This window comes from Neoarius graeffei, chromosome 20, assembly GCF_027579695.1.
Source record: "Neoarius graeffei isolate fNeoGra1 chromosome 20, fNeoGra1.pri, whole genome shotgun sequence".
NCBI lineage: Eukaryota > Metazoa > Chordata > Actinopteri > Siluriformes > Ariidae > Neoarius > Neoarius graeffei.
The window spans coordinates 38772516-38798733 of NC_083588.1; the positions used below are offsets into that span (position 1 = coordinate 38772516).

The 26218-nt window shown below is 41.6% G+C and overlaps 1 protein-coding gene across 1 annotated transcript in view; it reads right to left on the minus strand.

Annotated features, from left to right (window-relative positions):
* Window positions 1–6942: 6942 nt before the first annotated feature.
* The window catches only part of gcat (glycine C-acetyltransferase), a 34603-nt gene continuing 15327 nt past the window's right edge, over window positions 6943–26218 (minus strand). The window contains exons 4-9 of the mRNA XM_060901679.1: window positions 25114–25260; window positions 15950–16104; window positions 15640–15722; window positions 8518–8689; window positions 7479–7600; window positions 6943–7265 (exon numbers count right to left, since the gene is read on the minus strand). Of these exons, the coding sequence (XP_060757662.1) occupies window positions 7114–7265; window positions 7479–7600; window positions 8518–8689; window positions 15640–15722; window positions 15950–16104; window positions 25114–25260 (831 nt within the window). The 3' untranslated portion in view covers window positions 6943–7113. The remainder of the gene's footprint in view (window positions 7266–7478; window positions 7601–8517; window positions 8690–15639; window positions 15723–15949; window positions 16105–25113; window positions 25261–26218) is intronic.

Here is a 26218-nt window from a genome sequence, read left to right on the forward strand (position 1 = left end):
CCGCCTCTGTTTGCAGCCAGACTCCACCCACTCCTCTCAAGTCATTGGTTCACCGCTTCATACACGTCAAAGTGGGCGGGGTTAAATGACTCTCGTGGCGCGAAAAGTTCTTTCCCGTATGAACAGTAATGGCGTTTACTGAAGACATAAAATGGCGCACGCAGGGGTAGTAATGAAGTTGAATGTGACAGTACATTTTTTTTTAATCCCAGAATTGTCACCCTTGACGTTTATGATCAAAATCATGTCTGTTTTTTTTTTCCATCTTAAGGATTTCATTTTGATTTTGACCAATATCAAACTGAGTTCAATTTGATATTGATCAAAATGAAACATCACCTGGTTAATAAAACTAAAATCTTCCATGATTTTGGTGCCGACACTTATTACTATTATTAAGTAATAAAGAATTGTGTTCAAAATACACTACACCAGGGGTTTTCAAAGTGTGGGAGAGTCAGCGACCCCCCTACAATTTTTATTGTTGCTATACTTAATGTTCCATTCGTATTTTAAAAAAATGGTTGTTGTACACATTTTTTTTTTCTTTTACACATTTTAAACAGGTGGTATAGTGGTTAGCGCTGTCGCCTCACAATAAGAAGGTCCGGGTTCGAGCCCCGTGGCCGGCGAGGGCCTTTCTGTGCGGAGTTTGCATGTTCTCCCCGTGTCCGCGTGGGTTTCCTCCGGGTGCTCCGGTTTCCCCCACAGTCCAAAGACATGCAGGTTAGGTTAACTGGTGACTCTAAATTGACCGTGAGTGTGAATGGTTGTCTGTGTCTATGTGTCAGCCCTGTGATGACCTGGCGACTTGTCCAGGGTGTACCCCGCCTTTCGCCCGTAGTCAGCTGGGATAGGCTCCAGCTTGCCTGCGACCCTGTAGAAGGATAAAGTGGCTAGAGATAATGAGATGAGATGAGACATTTTAAACATGCGGCACGGTGGTGAAGTGGTTAGCGCTGTCGCCTCACAGCAAGAAGGTCCGGGCTCAAGCCCCGTGGCCGGCGAGGGCCTTTCTGTGCGGAGTTTGCATGTTCTCCACGTGTCCGCGTGGGTTTCCTCCAGGTGCTCCGGTTTCCCCCACAGTCCAAAGACATGCAGGTTAGGTTAACTGGTGACTCTAATTGACCGTAGGTGTGAATGTGAGTGTGAATGGTTGTCTGTGTCTATGTGTCAGCCCTGTGATGACCTGGCGACTTGTCCAGGGTGTACCCCGCCTTTCGCCCGTAGTCAGCTGGGATAGGCTCCAGCTTGCCTGCGACCCTGTAGAACAGGATAAAGCAGCTACAGATAATGAGATGAGACATTTTAAACATCTGTGCTTTTTGAAAACATCTTTTTTTTACACATTTAAAACATATGAGCTTTATTAAAACATCTTTTTTACACATTTTAAACATCTGTGCTTTTTTTTAAAAAAAACATCTTGTTTTACACATTTTAAACGTCTCATAGCATCGTTAGCTCGCACCTCTTGGCAGACAACACACTGTGGCAGTGGAGCATCTTCAGATCCAGTCCATGAAAATCCAAACTTTAAATAATCGTGGTCATACTTCCTTCTTTTTTTGCTTGGCCCAGACTCTGTCTCCTCACTCACTGTAGCTTTAGGTACTAAAAATCAATCCATTTTGTCTCTGGTAAAGGCTAGCTGAAGTTCGCTAAATGTATGCAATAGTAACTTATTCTGGTTTATTTTTCCTCACGTTGCGCCCCCCTGAAGAACTCTGGCGTGCCCCACACTTTGAAAAGCCCTGCACTACACTATTAACCAAACATCTGTTTTTGTTTTTTTTTTTGTCAATAATCATAGAAGATTAGCCACAGTGGAGATTCAGGGATTCCTGTCTCCTGCCTCAAGTTTCACAGAAGTTTAAGAAATCCCATAATTATCAATTTGGGATTTGTTTATCAGTTTGAACCCTGCTGTTTGTTGACTTCAGTTTGGCATTTAACTCCATCAGCCCCAGCCGACTGATCACCAAGTTGCAGTGTCTGCAGTTTGGTGATCAGTCGGCTGGGGCTGATGGAGTTAAAGACGGAAAGAGCCAGAGGAAAGAACCGCTTATGTCAGTGGGGGGGGCGGAGTTGTTAAGACCAACAACAATAGCAAGACCGCGAAAGGTCGCCATTTTTAAGCGATGAGAAGCAGCAGCTGTACAAATGCGAAGTCATCCATTATTGTTGTTGTTGCTGCTTCGATGTTCGCGCCAACGTTTATGCAAACGCAGTGACGTAACTGACGTATACAGCGACGTGATGATGTGGCTCCCCTTAGCACCCCGAGCTATGGAAAAGCAAACTGGTTCTCAGCTGGCTCGCAAGTTGAACGAGTTGTGAACCAGCACCAGCACTGGCCCCGAACCAGCCCTGGAACTGATTTGGTGGAAAAGGGGTATAACAGACCCCAGCATGTCAGGATGGGCACCTCCACATCCTCCACCATCGTCCTCAATACCGGTGTTCCTCAGGACTGTGTTCTGAGTCCAGCCTTGTACACACTGTACACCCACGACTATGTCGCCACCCATGGCTCCAACACCCTCATTAAATTTGCAGACGATACAACCATTGTTGATCAACAATGATGACGAGGCACCATACAGGGAGGAGGTCTGAGCACTGGCGGCCTGGTGCAATGGCAACCACCTCAACCTCAACACCAAGAAAACAAAAGAACTCATCATTGACTTCCGGAAGACAAGGACCACACTACACTCAGGCCTGAGCATCAATGGGGAAGAAGTGGAGCGGGTCAAAAACTTCAAGTTTCTCGGACTGCACATCTCACTGAGGACCTGGGCTGGACTGTGAACACCACCCACATTATTAAAAAGGCCCAGCAGCGTCTCTTTTTCCTGAGAATGCTGAAGAGGAACAAACTCCCTCCACCTCTGCTGAAAAACTTTTATCACTGCACAGTAGAGAGTGTCCTGACCTACGGATGTACGGTGTGGTATGCCAGCTGCACTGCATCTGAGAAGGAACAACTGCAGCAGGTCATCAAGACTGCTTAGTGGATCATCGGCTCCCCGCTCCTATGCCTAGAGGAGATCTACTTGAGCCGGCTCCTCCGACGGGCCACAAAGATCCAGGATGACCCTGCCCACCCAGGACTCTCTATTTTCCAACCTCCTCTCTGGCAGACTCAGAGTCATGAGAGCCCGCACCAACAGACTGAAGAACAGCTTCTTCCCCATGGCTGTGAAGAGACTGCTGCAGGAATCATGAACACCCACCCCCCCACCCCCGCGCGCGCACACACACACACACACACACACTACTACCTCCCAGTCAGTGGACAATAACTCTTGCACCTCAGATATAGACTGCACCTTTAATACAGACTATTTATATGTAACATTTTATCTGCACTTTATTGTTTTTACTATTTATGTTTAATATATTTTCTTGTGACTGTGACACGTAGCTGCTATAAGAGAGATGCTGCCAAACGGAATTTCGTTGTATTCTTGTACAATGACAATAAAGCTTCTTCTTCTATCAAACGGAGTTCAATTAGAGAAGGATGCGGAAGACAGGGAGCAATGGAGACAAAAGATCCGCTGAGGCGACCCCTAATCGGGAGCAGCCAAAAGAAGATCAAACTGAGTTCAATGAAGTGCAGTCATCCTGTACCAGAGTAACCCACAGAGTTTGCACTACAGCCTGTGCAGTTATTTTATTTGTGCTAAATCTGGATTTCTTATTCAAAGGCCAAAAGATCCCACATGCTATACTTTCCCTGCCTGTCTGTTAAGTAATAAAGAATTGTGTTCAAAATACACTACACTATTAACCATACATCTGGTTTTTTTGGTCAATAATCATAGAAGATTAGCCACAGTGGAGATTCAGGGACTCCTGTCTCAAGTTTCACAGAAGTTTAAGAAATCCCATAATAATCAATTTGGGGCAGCCATGGCCCTAAAGGTCAGAGAAGCAGCTTCCGTGAAAAGGCAAACTGCAGTATCTGCATATTTTGTGAAATTGAGTTTTGTGTATGAAGTTTAGGCGTCATATCTGTTCGATTATATGTGAAAATTCTGTGGCTCTAGCTTCGGGTTACGAGTGTTTGAAATTTGCAGGAACTGCAAATTTACCATGTCAAACCAAGGCAAACTGCCATTTATCTCAATTCAGTGATGCTGCAGTTTGCCTTTGCATGGCAGCTCAGGTCTGGGACCAAAATTTTGGCAGTTTAATGCTCTGGACCAGCAGGAAAACTGTGTGGGTAGGGTGTGTGAATGAACAGTACTTTCCCCTCCCTCTACACCCATGACTGAAATGCCCTTGAGCAAGGCACCTCACCCCCAACTGTACCCCAGTTACTGCAACAGGTAGCCACTGCTCTGGGTATGTGTGTTCATTGCTTAAGATGGGTTAATGCAGAGAAACAGCACATTTCACTGTGTTGTAATGTAGATGTGACAAATAAAGGCTTCTTCATAACCCCCTGTATCATCTTTCCCTCATGCACTTCTTAGAAAATAGGCTGACTGTTTTGCTTCTTTATTCAGCAATTTACTGAGGTTTATATAGTGGTGCTTGAAAGTTTGTGAACCCTTTAGAATTTTCTATATTTCTGCATAAATATGACCGAAAACATCATCAGATTTTCACACAAGTCCTCATCTCATCTCATTATCTCTAGCCGCTTTATCCTTCTACAGGGTCGCAGGCAAGCTGGAGCCTATCCCAGCTGACTACGGGCGAAAGGCGGGGTACACCCTGGACAAGTCGCCAGGTCATCACAGGGCTGACACATAGACAACCATTCACACTCACATTCACACCTACGGTCAATTTAGAGTCACCAGTTAACCTAACCTGCATGTCTTTGGACTGTGGGGGAAACCAGAGCACCCGGAGGAAACCCACGCAGACACGGGGAGAACATGCAAACTCCACGCAGAAAGGCCCTCGCCGGCCCCGGGGCTCGAACCCAGGACCTTCTTGCTGTGAGGCGACAGCGCTAACCACTACACCACCGTGCCGCCCTCACACAAGTCCTAAAAGTAGATAAAGAGAACCCAGTTAAACAAATGAGACAAAAATATTATACTTGGTCATTTATTTATTGAGGAAAATTATCCAATATTACATATCTGTGAGTGGCAAAAGTATGTGAACCTTTGCTTTCAGTATTTGGTGTGACCCCCTTGTGCAGCAATAACTGAAACTAAATGTTTCCAGTAACTACTGATCAGTCCTGTACACCGGCTTGGAGGAATTTTAGCCCATTCCTCCGTACAGAACAGCTTCAACTCTGGGATATTGGTGGGTTTCCTCACATGAACTGCTCGCTTCAGGTCCTTCCACAACATTTCGATTGGATTAAGGTCAGGACTTTGACTTGGCCATTCCAAAACATGAACTTTATTCTTCTTTAACCATTCTTTGGTAGAACGACTTGTGTGCTTAGGGTCATTGTCTTGCTGCATGACCCACCTTCTCTTGAGATTCAGTTCATGGACAGATGTCCTGACATTTTCCTTTAGAATTGGCTGGTATAATTCAGAATTCATTGTTCCATCAATGATGGCAAGCTGTCCTGGCCCAGATGTAGCAAAACAGGCCCAAACCATGATCCTACCACCACCATGTTTCACAGATGGGATGAGGTTCTTATGCTGGAATGCAGTGTTTTCCTTTCTCCAAACATAATGCTTCTCATTTAAACCAAAAAGTTCTATTTTGGTCTTATCCGTCCACAAAAGCTTTATCCAATAGCCTTCTGGCTTGTCCATATGATCTTTAGCAAACTGCAGACGAGCAGCAATGTTCTTTTTGGAGAGCAGTGGCTTTCTCCTTGCAACCCTGCCATGCACACCATTGTTGCTCAGTGTTCTCCTGATGGTGGACTCCTGAACATTAGTCAAATGCGAGAGAGGCCTTCAATTGCTTAGAAGTTACCCTGGGGTCCTTTGTGACCTCGCCGACTATTACATGCCTTGCTCTTGGAGTGATCTTTGTTGGTCGACCACTCCTGGGGAGGGTAACAATGGTCTTGAATTTCCTCCATTTGTACACAATCTGTCTGACTGTGGATTGGTGGAGTCCAAACTCTTTAGAGATGGTTTTGTAACCTTTTCCAGCCTGATGAGCATCAACAACCCTTTTTCTGAGGTCCTCAGAAAGCTCCCTTGTTTGTGCCATGATACACTTCCACAAACATGTTGTGAAGATCAGACTTTGATAGATCCCTGTTCTTTAAATAAAACAGGGTGCCCACTCACACCTGATTGTCATCCCATTGATTGAAAACACCTGACTCTAATTTCACCTTCAAATTAACTGCTAATCCTAGAGGTTCACATACTTTTGCCACTCACAGATATGTAATATTGGATCATTTTCCTCAATAAATAAATGACCAAGTATAATATTTTTTGTCTCATTTGTTTAACTGGGTTCTCTTTATCTACTTTTAGGACTTGTGTGAAAATCTGATGATGTTTTAGGTCATATTTATGCAGAAATATAGACATTTCTAAAGGGTTCACAAACTTTCAAGCACCACCGTATATGGAAAAGTTAAACAGCATTTAAAATAACACAGCTTTGAATAATTGTGGCAAAAATACTCGAGCATATAAGCTACAATACACTCTCAGAAAATAAAGTACATCATTGTACCTTTAGGGGTACAACGGCTTGTCACGAGGGCAGTACTCTCTAAGGTACTTATCTTTACATATCATATACTGCTTGGGAACATGCATGTACCTTTTTTTGGCCCCCAGCTTGGGAACATGCATGTACCTTTTTTTGGCCCCCAAAAGGTTCATATAGTTACCTTGAGGTCCAATAATAGGCCCTTGAGGGTACATTGATGTAGCTTGTACCTTGGGCATAGAAATGGACTCCTACTGTACCCCTGACAGTAGAGAAACAAAATATTTTATATATACACACACACACACACACACACACACGACATAAAATAGAGAAAATCATTTATTACTGCAAACTTATTTTCACCCAATGCATCTCAGCAGAATTGCCAAGGTAATATTAATGCTCACTGTAACAGTCAATTAAATGAAAGCTACCCTTTGGCAAAGTAATTCTATTAAAGGCATCCAGTTCTACTAGTAGCCGAGTATAACCCTATGATATGACTCCATGCTTTCGGCCAGTCTGTATGAAGGCATCTACAGCACGATCAATGTCTGACTCCGTGTGAGCAGCCGAGATCTGGACCCGTATACGAGCTTTTCCTTTGGGAACTACGGGATAGGAGAACCCAATCACATACACTCCTGAGGAAAAGAAAAGAGAAAATAGTGGCTTAAATGAGCAATGCTGTATCATTTTCTCCCCTCCCATCACACCGTTTCATATTTTCATTAATTTTTAGAGGTTTTTGTTAAATCATCTATAACTCACTGGACATGATAACCCTCTTCAAGATAATTTCAAGATAAAAAGTGTTACTATAAAGTTACAGAAAGCTGTTAAATCTGAGATCTTACCCAGTTTCAGCATGTCATCAGCCATGATGGAAGCCAAGCGAGCATCTCCCAGCATCACAGGGCAGATGGGATGAGCAGTGCCTGCAATGGTGAACCCTGCCTGTGTCATGCTGTTTCTAAACCTGGTGGATGTAATCAGAGACAATGTTTTCATTCACAGCGTTTACTCTGATCACAGTGTTCTAAAGCTCAAATCTTTGGATCGAGTCCTTTGACACAAGAGGATTTAAAAGAAAATTGTCTTCTTGTCAAGTCAGCATAGAGATCATTAGGGGAGACCAACTTTCCTGATTTTCACCTGCTGAAACACAGAACACTTATCTCTCAGTCACTGTAAGATAAAACCTAGTCTGTGCAACTCTCCCTGCAGAGCTCATGCCCCATCAGCTACGAGATGTGATCAAAAAGTTCAGACTGTCCCTGTTGCGAACGAACGATGTGTGGGACGGTCATGCATGTGCAAGTCATGATGTCGTCAAAATCTGGACCCGTGTTACACACCTGTTTGTAACAACATGCACGTGCACATTTGTGATTTTACCATGGACCTCATACGAGCAGAGAGAAAATATGAGACATCAAATTCTTTATCAAACTCAGGAAATCAGCACTAGAGAGCCTTGAAATGCTTTTAAGCACAACCCTTGAAAACGTCCAAGGAATTGTGTGTCAAGATCATCAGACCGTCCTGACCTTGCCCCTCTTGAAGCGCAAATGTCACTCAAAACACGTCACCCGGTTCGCTGCTTCGCTGCCGTCGACTTACTGAAGCATTTCAAGGGTCTCCGTTGCTGATTTCACAAGTTTGACACAGAATTTTATGCTTGCGCTCTGCATAAAATTGCAAATGTGCATGGTTACAAAACGTGCAACACAGGTCATGATGTTGACAGCGCAACATCGCACAGTATACTGGCACATGAAAGTTATTGCTCGATCCTGCTACATGCACATGACCTTGCCATGCACCATTCATTCACAACAGGAACAGGCTCGGAACCTTTTGATCGCAACTCATATCCCGACCCTCAACTCCTACCTCATGGTTTTGGCAGTCATGCTCTGTGCAATTTCGTTGGACGCCAACAGTAGTTCCACTGCACGAGTGGCAGAGCCCACCACCGGAGGGGGGAGAGTGTTGGAAAAGAGATACGGACGAGAGCGCTGCCTGAGTAGGTCAATTAAAGGTTTCGGTCCGACTGTGTAACCACCTGAAAGAATGAAGGACATCTTTAGGGTTAGAGCTGTATATTTACATGGCATATCAATAACAAACACTGAAATACTGCAGAGTCAGTACTGGCCCTCAAAAACTATGGCAGCTTTCCATAAACCTCTCCAGAGTACTGTGGGAATACAACAGTTCATTCCAATGGATTTATTTATTTGAATTTCTCCCAGTTAAAATGCAACGAAAATACAAAACTTCAAATTACAGCAGAATTAAAAAAAGAGCTTTATTTCAATCCAAATTATCTACTGAAATTACTTTACAAAATATAGAAATGTAATTTAATATTTCATATGAACAGTATATCAGTGGTGAATGTCAAAGAGATGTCAATTCTGTGGCCCCATGCATGAACCTGATAACCCACATATTTTTAAAAATGAGAAAATTGAATCTGAATATAATAATCCGTAAATTTGATATCAGTCAACCAGACATAGATTTGAGGTTTGTAAGGGTTTCATTAACATGTCTCCAGTTAGTCTGAAAATGGCACTGGTGAAAATTTTAAACAGCTAAGAAAAATACAGATAAAAATACGTGGGTTATCAGGTTCATGCATGGGGCCACAGAATTATCTTCATTTCTAGGCTGAATAGCTGATCTGATGTAAAAAAACAAACAAACAAAAAACCCAATTTGATTAATAACACACATCAACAGCCTCACCAGGCCCACTTTATATTCTTTGTTTGCACGTGACGTCATAGCTAATTATGCATGAGGCTTTGAACCGGAAGTCGGCCATGTTGGAGGATATACACAAACTCATGCGGCGCATAGCGTTTCTCAAAAGCTGGGCCGCGAAATCCCCCCCAAGTTTAAAGCCAAATACTAAATAGTTCAGGATTTTGTAGTGTCCCAAATTCAGTAGCTGGTTTGCCGAACACTTTTCAAGTAAAATAAATACAGTTGTGGGTAAATTAAGAAGCCTTTATTTTTGTCACATTCCTACTTTACATTTAGCTTGCGCGCGCACGCATACACACACACAGTGCACGCACAGAATAAATAAATACGTTTGTGGCAAATTCTATGGATCTGTGATGCTTGCTGAAAGAGAAGAGCAGGGAGGATTGAGAATTGAGCAGCTGTGGTTTGTTTACACCTGATACGAAAACTTGTAGCGTCCTAGCAACCATCTCAAAGATGCATACACAAAGCCCAGAAACTCCTATTTACCCGGGAAAAAACAATACAGGATTTATCTTGTAGTGTCCTGATCCCCAGATCTTTAACCCAGCCACATATAAAAAAACTTGTACACCTCCATGCTCGTGCAGGTTTTCATCTGTTTGTCCGTGTAGAACGATGTCTGCAGCACCAGGTAGTTTGAGCTGTTAGAGAACTCAATGGATGGATAATTTTCCAACTCATAATGAATTAATAACTATTTAAACATGATAAGTTGGTACAAATACAAAAGACTAAAAATAAACACTCTTTAAAAAAAAACTTAAATCTGTTGATTATCTGTTAATTATCTTCACATTAAGTTAATTAATAGTATGCATAATAGGGCTTTACATTAGCACCCGCCCACCCCCCAAATGCGGGTAAAATTCGGCTTTGGCGGGTTATGACTTTAGTCTCACTAGCCACTTTGGTGGGTGGTTTATTCTGTGGTATGATAATACATTTTAATTGTAGTTTTCTCTGAAGGCATCTGATATAACACCTGCATAAACATTCTGACAACATGTTAGACTTGTTTAGAACGTTTGTTAACGTCTCAGATAAAATCAATGACAAAGCAACAAAGTTGCTGATGACGGACAAGCGCACTATGTGGCGGCATATAGCTGGAGTTTCAAACCCTGCTGCTCAGGAAAAAAGGGGCAGAGATGAGCAGGGCCGGAGCAGCATTTTAAAATCACCAAGGTCCGTGATGCACAAAGCGCGCGCCGAAACATTTGACATATTTAAATGAGAGGGGTGAATTACATGCCACACAAGAGATCTATTCCTGAAATTACTTTTAATGGTGTTTGAACTGAATACCATCAGTTTTGGAAAAAAAAAAAATCATCATGTACGGTATGTGGCAAGAGTAAGAATAATTTAAGCTTGTTTAATGGTTTGATCTGGCCCAAGCAATGAGGACAAAAGATACCCTAACCATGTAGCCTATGGAACTAAGATACATTAACAATCTGGCATCCGTTACACCTACACAAAAAAAAAAAATTCTGGGAAAAAAAATCAGTATACACCACCATGTTTTAGGCAAAGTTATCCAAGGCAAACACAAGTTGAAACTTTCCACTCTATTGCTTTGGCTTATCAAATGATTTATTTTTAAAATCACAAACAAGGTAGGCTACAACTGCGCTGCTTCGAAAATGTAAATTTAACAGCTTGATGAAAGTGCGCTGATGGTTACCATGAAAAAAACGTGTCTTCTGCGCTGCGTTCCTCCACCGAGTCATGCGCTCATTCGGTTTTGTGTTCTTGGTCTCAGAGCCGTGCGCACCTGTAGGTATCATGCCGCCATTTTGTCTCTTTAAGAAACTACATTTCCCATCAGCCTACTTCCGTGTTGATCTACGTCACGCGTGGGCGGGATCATCTACGTCAGTCCGCCATGCGCGTATAAGTCCAGGCGGAAGCTCCGCCATTTTGTCTCTCGCGTCCGGATTCCAATGAGTCTAGACACATAAAGAGATGCTCTCAAACCCGAAGACACTTCTTTCTTGCGAGATTCACCGTCCAGCGCGTTCTGTGCCTAACCACTGGCCAAGGTAAAAGTCCAGAATAGCGCGATCTTTAAACTCAACCTGAGTTACAACCGGTTTATTCGTATTAGAAGCGACGTCACGACTGCAGCCCAGGCAGTTAAAAGTTAAGAAGCGATTGAATCCTTTTTAACTCAAAAGCGCTGTGCATCTTATTCTGATCAGAGACTTTTCCTCACGAACGCTGAGGTTCGGACCAAGAATCCTCTGCTTTCCACGGGAACCACCCAAGTGGTCCGCTGGACCCGAAAGTTTTCTACGCCTCCATCACGAGCGGCTCACGTGCTCCCACGGCGAGGCCCGAAACTACACCAGCAAATAGTTCCTCATATCTTGCTAAAGGCAGGATTAATTAAGATTTTGGCATTTGGGCATAATTAGGATAGTCTTAGGAATTTGCTTTTATTTGAAGTAGTGTGAATCTAAACCCAGGTTTATCTGTTACACTGTTAGACACGCAGCGTGTTGATTTATTTTGGTTCTATGTTCTCTCAATTGTTTAATAGATAGGCTGCGCATGCTTTTCTTTGCTTACTAACACCTTCATTTCCTTATCATACATTTTGACCTTATCAAGGTTTCAGTGAGTTTGGTAATGTTATGAGCGTGGAATCTTTTTGTTACTGAGAAAACACGTGCTCAACAGGCCTGACCAGGCCTGATACACTTTAGATAGCTTCCCTTTGTCTTTAGCAACACGTGCTCAGTAGGCCTCACCAGGCCTAACAAACACACTTTAGCTAGGCCATAGGGCCTTTCACAAACACACACTAGCAACACAAGGCTAATCTAGGCCTCCACCACGTGTAGTTAGCTACACAAGGCTAAACACATGGTCAAGTCCTTCACACACACACACACACACACATTAGCAACAGAGCTAATCCTTTGTTCTATTTAGATAACATTCTTTTATTTTAGCTAGCAACAAGCTAGGCCATACACACACACACACACCACACATGTATATACACACCTCACTGCTTGTATATATTGATTTATTATTTTTATCTTTGTTATAATAAATTCATTTATTAAACAAACTGTTTATTTGTGTGAACGATATATGAAGTCCCCAATCTTCTCAAAGAATTCAAAAAGGTGCATATAAGTTATGTAATATGGTAAGTGATCGTAATAATTTGGAAATATACCATAATCTAGCTGTTTGGTAATTTATCCAGGATTAATGGTATGATTCACTAAATGATTCATTGTATGATTCACTAAATGATTCACTAAACGATTAATTGAACGATTCACTAAACAATTCATTGAACGATTCACTAAACGATTCATTGAACGATTCACTAAACGATTCATTGAACGATTCACTAAACGATTCATTGAACGATTCACTAAACGATTCATTGAACGATTCACTGAACGATTCACTAAACGATTCACTAAACGATTCACTTCAAATGAGACTGATTCTATGGTATGATTCAATTCAAATGAGTCAAAGTAAACGATTCAATGGGATTGATTCATTTTAATTATTGACCTTCAAAATTTAATGAGACTAATTTAATGAGATTGATCACCTAATTTCAATAATTAACTGATTGCACCCACAGCACCATACAAACATAGAAGACAGAATCAACGTTTAACATAATTAACAATGCACTTTTTACGGAGACATTTTAATGTTATTCTTTATTTTTTTAATCCAGTTGAATATTTAACGTACAAATGTATTTTCAGCTCTTAAAAATGACCGAGGTCCGGACCTCAGCGGCCTCAGAGCTGGCTACGGCCATGGAGATGAACAAGACGCTAATAGGAAGATAAGACAGTTCAATGACAAATGGAAGTTCAGGTGAGATTGGCTAGTTCATAGCAAAACCAAAAATACCACGTACTGCGAAGACTGTAGAAAGTATGGCAAAGACAGGCACCAGTAACTTTAAATTTGAAACTATAAAGGACCACGAAAAGTCAAATGCACACATCGGTACTATAACATCAAAACAGGCAAAGATGGCTGTTTCACTACAGGACAGCATTGCTTTCAGTCCCTGGCTATCATGAAGTCGGCTGAGCCGGAGAGGATGGAGCTGCTGTTTAGAAACGTTCACGCGATTGGAAAGAAGTTGATCTCACCCCAGCTATCAACTTATGGCCTGCTGGAAGCCTCAGGTCACGAAGACCATTTTTCATGGACCATTCAAGCTCATCTGATGATGAATGTAATGAGGACATTTAATGTCTCTCTCTACACATGTTCACTCTCACACACACACACACTTAATAGATACTGTACATAATATATATATATATATATATATATATATATATATATATATATATATATATATATAAAATACTTGATAATACACAATACTTGCATATCAAAACATCAAATTTTTTTCAATGATAAATGTTTTAAATTGGACTTTTAATATTAGAATCAGTTCAGTTGTACTGAATGTTATTTTTCATATTATACGATATTTCATATTGTAAGGGGCTTGAATTTGAGTTCAATAAACAGAATACTCTGTTTATATTTTTGTCTGACTTGGTTGCATGTTTTCATATAGGGAGCTACCTTAACAGCACTGAGTATTGAGTGCTACTGTAGAGATACATTATACGCTGCCATTCATAATTAAATCTAGATCTTCCGAACTTTAACATATCATGGTGAAGAAAAAACTGCGATTTCCTGGCAACAAAATTGTGGCTAGTGAAAAGACTGAATGGCTAGTGACTCGGGAAAACCACTAGCCACAGTGGCCGGTGAGCAAAAAAGTTAATGTAAAGCCCTGACACATAACTATTGTCTTTGTATTTAGTTACGGCTACAATATGATCAAATTTTATTCTACTAATGTCAAATTTAGCTAGTAAATTTTTCTTTCATGGGAAAAATCCTTCTTTGTTTGAGTGTAAGGATCTTTCCCATTGAGTGGGTTCTATACCCACTTCTTTTGAGTGTACTACTTGGTTTTAATAACTTGCTTGTTTGCTGGACACAAACATGGCAATAAGTTCTTGTGTTAATGGACCAGACTCCACTTTTGGATCATTAATCCCTTTTGACTGAGAACGCTCTGCATGCATGGTTTGGCTTCTGGCACATCCATACAGTTTTAAATACAATACCTATAATTTCAAAAAATAATTTTTTTATTGCATTTATTTAATTCCTGGGCTCCCATCTGTGACAGGGAGTGATGTTGCATCCCATTAATACACTTTACAATAGATTATTAGATTCTAACAGAATAAATGAGCCAAAATAATTGGGGATCTTTTTTAATGGGCCCGACTCATTACAAGTATGAATAGGTGGGCCTTAAAGTAGAAAAGGTTGAGAACCCCTGCTATAGAAGATATGCTCGAGAGGTTGTTACACTCAAGAATTCCTTCTATTTGTTCGCTATGCCGACTCTTTGTTTTATAATTGGATGCGGGCACAACTCTATTTGAGACAAGGGGACTTAAGTTCTTTAGAATTCAAGCAATTATAAATAAATCAAGGAGGAAAAACCACCATCAACAACAACAACAACAACAACGAGCGTAGACATCAATGGCTGTCCAACATAAACCGGGCTGAGCTAAGTGATGAGAAAACAAAAACCACAAGAGTCTGTAGTGAACATTTTATCAATGGTAAGCGCTACAAACTAGTTATTAATGAAAAATTGCAATATATAATAAAATACTGGATTGTTTAATAGCCTGGCTATGCAAAAACTCGCTGCTGTCAAACGTGACAAAGCCATGATCATTGAGTGTGTAAGCCGACAATCAAAGGCTTCTACGATTATTTCATTTTAAAAAGAGCTGTATGTAAATTTTTGATGCTACTGCTTATATTTTGCTTTTTCTTTCCATTAGGGAAACCAGCTGATCTCTACAATTTTATAGATCCAGACCGGGCTCCAACACAAAATATGGGCCACAACAAGATCAAAGATGGTACTAAAGCGGTAGCTTGAAATGCAAGGCTTACAGAGCACAGAAAGAAAGGCAAAATTATTGATTTAAAATAGATATGAGAAATGACTACAAGCTTCTAAATGTAATTCCCCTTTACCTTCCACTCTGTACTCTTACCACTGTATATATTGTATATCCTCCAACATGGCGGCGGTCAATGACGCAAGCAGTTTTGGTCACGTGGTTGCAAACGAAGAAGTGAAACGAAACAAGAACTCAAACTTGTAGCAACACTTACCTGCTGCCCCTCCAAGAGCTTTTCCCAGAGTGGAGTTCACGATGTCCACTCTGTCCATCACCCCCAGCAGCTCATCAGTACCTCTGGGTGAAAATACAGACACCAGTCTCAGAATCATTACATTAGACATGTTAAGTAATAGGCTGAGCTGCAATGAGGGGCATTTTTTTTTTTTTATATCAAGGGCATTACTCAAGATGTTGATTAATCACCAGACCAAGACCAAAATTTAGTTGTGCAGTATGCACTTTATGATAAATGTTTATGTCTGTATGTAGCTGATGTCCCCACATCATTGTCTTCTACTCACCGGCCACGAAGACCCAAGAATCCTGTTGCATGGCATTCATCGATAAAAACCAACGCTCCATACTGCTCAGCAAGATCACAGATACCCACTAGAGGAGCCACGTCACCATCCATAGAGAATACTCCATCAGTTACCACCAGCCTCATGCGACAAGACTGTGTGGGGAAAATACGGCATATATTATTAGGGATGCAACAAATATTCTAAATATTCAATAATTACAATTTTGTGAAAAAAAGAAAGATAAAAAACATTTGTATCATTGCAATTTTACCCCTTGTATGAAACAATCACCATCTCTGCAACTCTGCTCAACTCACTGTTGAATTTAATGAGCAAGTCGTGGCCTTATGGCCCTTTTCCACTGCATGGTACCAGCTCAATTCAATTCAGCTCTACTCACCTTTTTTGGTTTTCCATCAGAATAGAATGCCTGTCACTGCACAATGTACAACAAAATTTAGTTCATCATAGGAGAGCAAAGCCGCTACATATGTGCGCACCGCCACTCCTAGGCACTTCAGCCCAAGGCCATCCCATGTTAATCTACAGTTAGGTCCATAAATATTTGGACAGAGGCAACATTTTTCTAATTTTGGTTCTGTACATTACCACAATGAATTTTGAACAAAACAATTCAGATGCAGTTGAAGTTCAGACTTTCAGCTTTAATTCAGTGGGCTGAACAAAATGATTGCATAAAAATGTGAGGAACTAAAGCATTTTTAAAAAAGACAATCCCTTCATTTCAGGGGCTCAAAAGTAATTGGACAAATTAAATAATTGTAAATAAAATGTTCATTTCTAATACTTGGTTGAAAACCCTTTGTTGGCAATGACTGCCTGAAGTCTTGAACTCATGGACATCACCAGACGCTGTGTTTCCTCCTTTTTAATGCTCTGCCAGGCCTTTACTGCAGCGGTTTTCAGTTGCTGTTTGTTTGTGGGCCTTTCTGTCTGAAGTTTAGTCTTTAACAAGTGAAATGCATGCTCAATTGGGTTGAGATCAGGTGACTGACTTGGCCATTCAAGAATATTCAACTTCTTTGCTTTAATAAACTCCTGGGTTGCTTTGGCTTTATGTTTTGGGTCATTGTCCATCTGTATTATGAAACGCCGACCAATCAGTTTGGCTGCATTTGAGCACACAGTATGTCTCTGAATACCTCAGAATTCATCCGGCTGCTTCTGTCCTGTGTCACATCATCAATAAACACTAGTGACCCAGTGCCACTGGCAGCCATGCATGCCCAAGCCATCACACTGCCTCCACCGTGTTTTACAGATGATGCGGTATGCTTTGGATCATGAGCTGTACCACGCCTTCACCATACTTTTTTCTTGCCATCATTCTGGTAGAGGTTGATCTTGGTTTCATCTGTCCAAAGAATGTTCTTCCAGAACTGTGCTGGCTTTTTTAGATGTTTTTTAGCAAAGTCCAATCTAGCCTTTTTATTCTTGAGGCTTATGAGTGGCTTGCACCGTGCAGTGAACCCTCTGTATTTACTTTCATACAGTCTTCGCTTTATGGTAGATTTGGATATTGATACGCCTACTTCCTGGAGAGTGTTGTTCACTTGGTTGGCTGTTGTGAAGGGGTTTCTCTTCACCATGGAAATTATTCTGCAATCATCCACCACTGTTGTCTTCTGTGAGCATCCAGGTCTTTTTGCATTGATGAGTTCACCAGTGCTTGCTTTCTTTCTCAGGATGTACCAAACTGTAGATTTTGCCACTCCTAATATTGTAGCAATTTCTTGGATGGGTTTTTTTCTGTTTTCGCAGCTTAAGGATGGCTTGTTTCACCCGCATGGAGAGCTCCTTTGACCGCATGTTTTCTTCAAAGCAAAATCTTCCAAATGCAAGCACCACACCTCAAATCAACTCCAGGCCTTTTATCTGCTTAATTGAGAATGACATAACGAAGGAATTTCCCCACACCTGCCCATGAAATAGCCTTTGAGTCAATTGTCCAATTACTTTTGGTCCCTTTAAAAACAGGGTGGCACATGTTAAGGAGCTGAAACTCCTAAACCCTTCATCCAATTTTAATGTGGATACCCTCAAATGAAAGCTGAAAGTCTGGACTTTATGTCCATTATATAACTACAACTTGAATATGTTTCAGTAAACAGGTAAAAAAAAAAAAAAAATATATATATATATATATATATATATATATATATATATATATATATATATGTGTCAGTGTCCAAATATATACGGACCTAACTGTAACTGCATATCTTTGGACGGTGGGAGAAACCGGAGCACCCGGAGGAAACCCACACAGACACGGGGAGAACATGCAAACTCCACACAGAAAGGCCCCCGTCAGCCACTGGGCTCAAACCCAGAACCTTCTTGCTGTAAGGCAACAGTGCTAACCACTACAACACCATGCTGCCCACAGCCCAGCCAAAGTTATGGATAGTACCTGGTATCCCATTCTTTTTTTTTGGCATCACGTCCATGGAGGTTCCAAGCAAGCTGAGGCAATACGAAAAGGTGATGTGAAACCACTGTGGACTACTGACTGATCAGAGAAAATCATATCACTGTGCGAGTCAGGACATACTGAACAAACCCTCCATTTTAAAATAGCATTATATTTATTTATTATACTTCACTGATGTGTGTTTTCACTGCTTGTGTGCATATTTGTGCACGTGTACGCACACGCGAAACAGTGTTATGTCAAACTGAAGTTGCCACAATTCATGTTTCTAACACATCTTGTTAGAGGGGGAAGGGGGAAAAAATCCGTTAAAAAGCAGTGTCCAAACTGTCAGGCTGTAATTGTTACAGCATTACAGCCATCGGTTACAAGCATAAAATAATAAATTTTTACTTACACACACTTTCCATGCTGTATGTATTACAATAGCATAACAAGGAAGGCACAGGGCTTTCACTCAGAGAACGCAGGTTCATGTCCCTGTTCGACATATTTCATTTGGGGAAAATTTTACTGCAGGTAACTTGTTTAAAATTAGCCATCCTATACTGATATCCTGGCTAACCCTCTGTTGGTAAAAGTGAGGAGTGTATGTGCACGCTGCTTTTGATCTCTGTAGTCAGTAAGCATATTCTAGCAAGCCATAGACCAAAGGCTCCTGCCTTCAGAAGAAACCATTTGAGACCCGAACGATCTCAAACAAGATAGACGGAATCCTGCTTCGGCCCGAGTAATGTCACGTCATGATCTCATCTCCTTATCTCTAGCCGCTTTATCCTGTTCTACAGGGTCGCAGGCAAGCTGGAGCCAGCTGACTACGGGTGAAAGGCGGGGTACACCCTGGACAAGTCGCCAGGTCATCACAGGGCTGACACATAGACACAGACAACCATTCACACTCACATTCACACCTACGGTCAATTTAGAGTCACCAGTTAACCTAACCTGCATGTCTTTGGACTGTGGGGGAAACCGGAGCACCCGGAGGAAACCCACGCGGACACGGGGAGAACATGCAAACTCCACACGGAAAGGCCCTCGTCGGCCACGGGGCTCGAACCCGGACCTTTTTGCTGTGAGGAGACAGCGCTAACCACTACACCACAGTGCCGCCAGCATTAGGTATAAAACTCAAATTTTATTTATATTGAATTAGTTTATGTCATAGAAGAGCATTATATGATATATTTATATTCTACTGCTGGTTTTCATACACGTTTCTTAATCCTATACAATATTCTATGCAAGCTGACAGAATTCATGGCAGAATGTTGAAAAATGAAAATATATTATACATACGAGCCACTTTTTCCATGGAATAAAAACACGTATTCTATTCCCTTCTAGTGGGTTTATTGATGGCATGCAATATCATATCGCTTATCCTCCATGTATTACGCCACTCTCCCCAATGGAGAATGAGCATGCAGTATTGTTAGAATACTGCACGTTGTCAAGACAACACGACGTCACACATTGGAGCTCATGCGATGATCCAATGAAAAAAACCCAAAAACCCTTATCTGCTGCGCATGTGCACAATCATTTCTTTGTCGGCTGGGAGATAGAGAAGAATAGGCTAATCCAGTGCTAGGTTTAAGCACTAAAACTGAAAACTGAAACTAAAGACGCACTGAACACCCGAAAGGCTACCAAAACTTCAATATGTATCCTTCATGCATAAGAGAAAAACATACCAACGAACATCAAAAAGCTGGAAAAGAGACACGTCAGAGATGTAAAACTTCCACACTAGCGAGTGACGGACAGTTTGTACACAAACATGGCCGTGAGGTCTGCTTCATTAAAAGCAGAAGAATAAAAAGCAAAAGATATATTTTGAAAGAGAAAGACACGCTGAACACCCGAAAGGCTACACTGTAAAAAATGAGTTGCTGTTTTAACTTAAAAAAAGTTAGTATCCGGGCTGCCTTAAAATTTTGAGTTCATTGAAATTAATATAGTAAGTTAACACAACGAGGTGATCAATTTAACTTACTATATGAATTTCAATTAACTCAAAATTTTAAGGCAGCCCGGGTACTAAGTTAAAACAACAAATAATTTTTTACAGTGTACCAAAGCTTCACTAGATATTCTTCACACACTTAATCTTCTGCATTAAATGTATGGAAAAGCTGGAAAAAGAGACACGTCGGAGATGTAAAACTTTCACGCTAGCAAGTGACAGTTTGTTCACAAAAATGGTTTCCTCATTCAAAGCGGAAGATTTAAAGAGAAAGACATGCTGAACACGCGAAAGGCTACAAAAACTTCACTGGATATTCTTCACGCATATTTACAAAAGAAAAACATATCAACGGACATTGAAAAACTGGAAAAGAGAGCAATAGTGGAAATATTGCCAAAGTTCTACTTGGAGGTGAGGAAAAGTAAGGGAGACTTTTACAAGAGGACTTCACTTGTGAACTTCACTCAGCAAAGCCCTTTTGTTTTGAACAACTGCAATGGAACAATGAACTCCTACCGTAACTGTGAACTTGAACTGTCAACCTGGATATAGCTTGTACTGTATATAAGTTGGGCTGTTGTTCAGGCTTTTTGAACTTGTACCATTTTTATTGTTAGAACTTTGACTTTGTACACTGGATTGACAGAACATTGAATTACATTTGATCAGAATCAGCATTCACTATTGGTAAGTTACCTCCCTGTTCTTAACTTTTTGTAAAATCTATAATTGTTCCATCGAATGTGTATGTATAAATAATAATTAAAAAATGGTGGGCGGCTCGGTGGTGTAGTGGTTAGCGCTGTCGCCTCACAGCAAGAAGGCCCGGGTTCGAGCCCCGTGGCCGGCGAGGGCCTTTCTGTGTGGAGTTTGCATGTTCTCCCCGTGTCCGTGTGGGTTTCCTCCAGGTGCTCCGGTTCCCCCACAGTCCAAAGACATGCAGGTTAGGTTAACTGGTGACTCTAAATTGACCGTAGGTGTGAATGTGAGTGTGAATGGTTGTCTGTGTCTATGTGTCAGCCCTGTGATGACCTGGCGACTTGTCCAGGGTGTACCCCGCCTTTCGCCCGTAGTCAGCTGGGATAGGCTCCAGCTTGCCTGCGACCCTGTAGAACAGGATAAAGCAGCTAGAGTTAATGAGATGAGATAATAAATGGCTTTCTTCGTGGTATATCAGATATGTTCCATTCAGCTAGCACGATATCGAATGAGTCTAGCTGAATGGAATATCTGATATACCACTCAAAGCCAGCCAATATTATTATACATACAGGACACTTTCCATTGAATAAAAACATTTATTTTTTTCGTGGTGCCGTTTCCATCAAATCCTGTGCTCTGATTGGCTGGCGAGTGAGTCTGTATCCTACGGTACGGACCCCAGTTATGGACCTCTGGCGACTCGCTCATTCACAACAACAAACATAGTAGCATTTTTTGTCAACGTTTATCTTTTTTTAATAAGATTTATTTATTAGATTATCAAAAATCTTCTAAATTTTTGCCAGCATTTCTTGGGAAAATAACATTAATTTTACAGCATGGATAGCGATAATGACAGTGTTCACAGCGAAAGCGAGTTTTACTACCCTGAAGAAGAAGAAATAAAAGAAAACATTTCAGGAGAAAGCTAAAAACCTCTAACTTGCTAACACCGAGCAAAAACATGGCTGAATCCTCATTCATCTCTAGCTGCTTTATCCTGTTCTACAGGGTTGCAAGCAAGCTGGAGCCTATCCCAGCTGACTACAGGCGAAAGGCGGGGTACACCCTGGACAAGTCGCCAGGTCATCACAGGGCTGACACAGACAACCATTCACACTCACATTCACACCTACGGTCAATTTAGAGTCACCAGTTAACCTAACCTGCATGTCTTTGGACTGTGGGAGAAACCGGAGCACCCGGGGGAAACCCACGGGAAGAACATGCAAACTCCGCACAGAAAGGCCCTCGCCGGCCACGGGGCTCGAACCTGGACCTTCTTGCTGTGAGGCGACAGTGCTAACCACTACACCACTGTGCTGCCGGCTGAATCCTGAATGACTCAATTTTGTATAAATAGGGGACTACATAGGCGGCAAAATGTAGGTTTTTTTCCTGCCATGGAAATGCACCTGTATACCGAGGAGGAAGCAATTTGCATTACAGCCGTGAATGAGGATTCAAAATGGCGGCTCGGTTTTCCCTTTCAGGCACTCTCGTTTTCTGTTAGAATTTGGTAAAGAAAAAATAAATATATTATTTACCAGCTTAAGGTCGGTCCGTATGGTGAAATACCGTGACCTCGGCCTTGAATACTGACCTCGGCCCAGAGGGCCTCGCTCAGTACTTTCAAGACCTCGGTCACGGTATTTCACAATACAGACCTCCCAGCTGGTAAATAACATACATGCATTCTATTCCCTTCTAGTGGGTTTCATTCATTTGGTTTGATAGCATGCAATATTGTTAGTGTATCACTTACCCTACGTGTATTACGTCACTTTACCCAATGGAGAATGAGTGTGCAATATGGTTTACGATATTGTATGGTTGTCAAGACAGCATACTGATGTGAATATCCAATGAGAAAGTTTTCTGCTGTGCATGTGCAGAAGCATTGCTTTGTTTGCCAGAGGCGCCCGCAGTAAACTGTCGCAGTGAATTGAAAATGACATAAGATACATATTACATGTAAAACTTCCGTGCTAGCAAGTGACTGACAATTTGTAAACAAACATGGCCGCCAGGTTTGTTCCAACGAATGTGTATGTATAATAATAAAAAATCTTTTTTCATGGTATATCAGATATATTCCATTCAGCTAGCAGGACACTGAACTCGTCTTCGACTCATTTAATATCATGCTAGCTTAGGGGTGGGCGATATGGCAAAAATGTCATATCACGATTTTTTAACATAAAATCTCGATTTCGATTATCACGATCTTCCATCGAAAAAAACAAAAACAGGCATTTTGGGGCTACAAACCTTTCTGAACAGATTTTAATAGTAGCAATTTTGCATGTGCAAACATTGTAAACACACTGATAAAGTGCACTATTGGTTGTGAAGACAACAACACTAAGTAAACATCACTCTGATAAAGTGAACATCCTCACTCTGATAAAGTAAACATCACTCTGATAAAGTGCATTCTTAGAATATAAAAAAAAGAAAGTAAAATATGAAATGTTGAATAACACACAGTCTTCGGTTATTTTGAAATGATTTAAGTATCAAAACACCAAATAGCTTTTTGAAAATGGTCCAGACTGGTGGTGGGGAGGCTTCTGCATAGCTTTATTGTGGCTGTTTGAATGTTGCTAGCACCAGCCTCTTGTGCTCGAAATGTAGTTTATATTTAAAGAAGCCTTCCCCAAACTTGACAGCCAGAGACCTCTGCCCTCTCCCCAAAGAACCAGCGCGGGCACGGCGCGCCAGCCCTGCGCCTCGGGACGTAATTCGCCACGAGGCGCGCCGCGGGGCTCCGCTTAGGTTTCGTTTCTATCCCGGGCTCCAGCCCGACTTGACAGCGCCTCGGGACAAAGAGCCACGGTGCTCGGCTTTAGTTTCGTTTTCCCATCGGCGGCTCCAGCCCCACTTTGGACGCCCGTAGCTCGGGCAGGGGAGGTCCCAGCCTCCCCAAGCTTAGAATGTGTAGATTCCATTTCTGACAATAAATTCCGTTTCAGATGCATAATTCCGCGATTTCCGTCCGTTTTCCGCGATCGCGGATTTTCAGTCCCTCTACAGGTTAAGGACGTCTTACGTCTGCTGCGTCGGCGGGAACCAGCATAGAACGTCAAGTTATTGTACCCAAAGGGGGAAAAAAAAAAAGGTTATTGCGCTCATTGGCCAAGGCGATCTATACAATTTCTCCACTTTGGCAAATCGTCTGCGATCTTCTACTTGTTCTTATTCTTAACGATTTTATACCGTCAGATCGCACACCCCTATGCTAGCTGAATTGAATATATCTGATATACCACTCAACGCCAGCCAATATTATTTAAATAGGCCCTATAATTTTATCCATAGTTTTAACACATAGGAATCTGTTGAAAATGCTTGATTTGACTAAATATTAATGCGGATCACTTCCCTGTTAATGCCTTTGCACTTGTTCCATCTGCGCAAAATGAGCAAAAGTGAGCTGATGAAACTGGTGGCCATCTTCATTTTACAGAATTTGTTAATAAAACTGGATTCTGGTTCAGCTGCTTTCTTTATAAATAGTAAAGTACTTGCATTTTAATCATGACTGACAATTTGCAGTTAGAGAGTAGCCCTCAGACAGACTCCTGATGGCCAGAGAAACAAAGGCAGGCCCAAGGAAACTGGTAGGAGGACAGTTAAAAAGGAAATGAGAGAGAAAGGATGGACCTGGGGTCACCTGGAAGGACTGGCTTCAGATTGCGTACGTTGGATGGCTTTGATTGAGGCCTCATGCTCCACCATGGGCAATGAGGACTAATGACAATTTTCAGCTTAATTAAAGGTTTTAGCACCCTTTTTAGGACACTATTCCGTGCCGGACAACAGCAACACAACTAAAACCTTCCCAAAGTGATCCCTGCTGTTTTTCAGAGGACCATGCTTATGCTACAGTGCAATCACCCACTTCCAATATGGTAGCTATGCTCGTCGGTCAGGAAGGATACCCTCTTACCTTACGCCAGTCATCAGGGTGTTAGCTTAGCATAGCTAGAGACTTTGCTACTGAGTGTAGCTCCAACTGCATGTGTCTACCTGGGACTCTTTCAGCTTTGACTCCAAATCATCCAGGTTCATGTGCTTGTAGCGGAACCTTTGCGCCCGACACAGTCTAATTCCGTCAATGATTGAGGCATGGTTCAGTTCATCAGATAACACAGCATCATCTGGGCCCAGCAGAACCTAGAACCAAGAAACATTTTCATATTACATTCAATAAATTATCATGTTGCTTATTTCACCGGGATAAATAGCCTGCCTATGCATATACAACACAATAAGTTTACATAAGCTCAAGGGCAGGCAAATGTTTTAGTTAGCCCACCGGGTAAGTAAAAGCACAAATGTGCTGCCCAGTTCCATGTTTTGGTTGCATGGAGACCTGCTTGACTTGGTTTAAAAAAAAAAAAAAAAGAAGTGTTAACTAATAACGTAAGAACTAGCTAACTAGTTCATCATAAGTTAAGTGCATTAAAGGTTGATGACTTTTCAGATTTTAAGTGTAGATCATAAAAATAATTAATCCCTGACACCCAATTATTTTTGTTTAGTGGACAGAAAGCTACTGAATACGAATCACAGACTTCCAATTTTATTCGGGTTTTTTCAATAGAACTATTAATGAATTTAGGGCCACATGGCCTCAAATTCTCCACTATTTTTTCCTGCTTCATCATGACCCAATTCAAAATACTACGTCATGTATCACGTGGCGGGCTTTCCCCGTTCGCGCAAGGCATTGCGGGACACAAATTTGAAACAGGAGAAGAAAACGGAAGACGCGAATGAAACACGAAAGACTGACTACAGTAAGGGAAAGCGAGAAAAGACGTTATGTTGCAAAGGAAAGGAAACGCAGGACCAAACTAATAAATATCGCCGGTCAGCGAGCATCTCAGTGTGATCAGCTGTTCGTTTAGCGACAGAATGATGTAACGGTCAATGCATGGTCAAGGTAAACCTGTCGATGGCAGTAATGCAACACTGGATGCCAGCTGCCGTAAAACCCAAAAGATGAAGCAGGTAAAACTGCGCATGCGCACACAGACTTCCTCTGTCTGCTTAATTGCGCAAAGTGAACAATTTCATGCACATTATTTGCTAGGGAATCCTAGCAAAAATTAAATAACTTCCCAGCCAC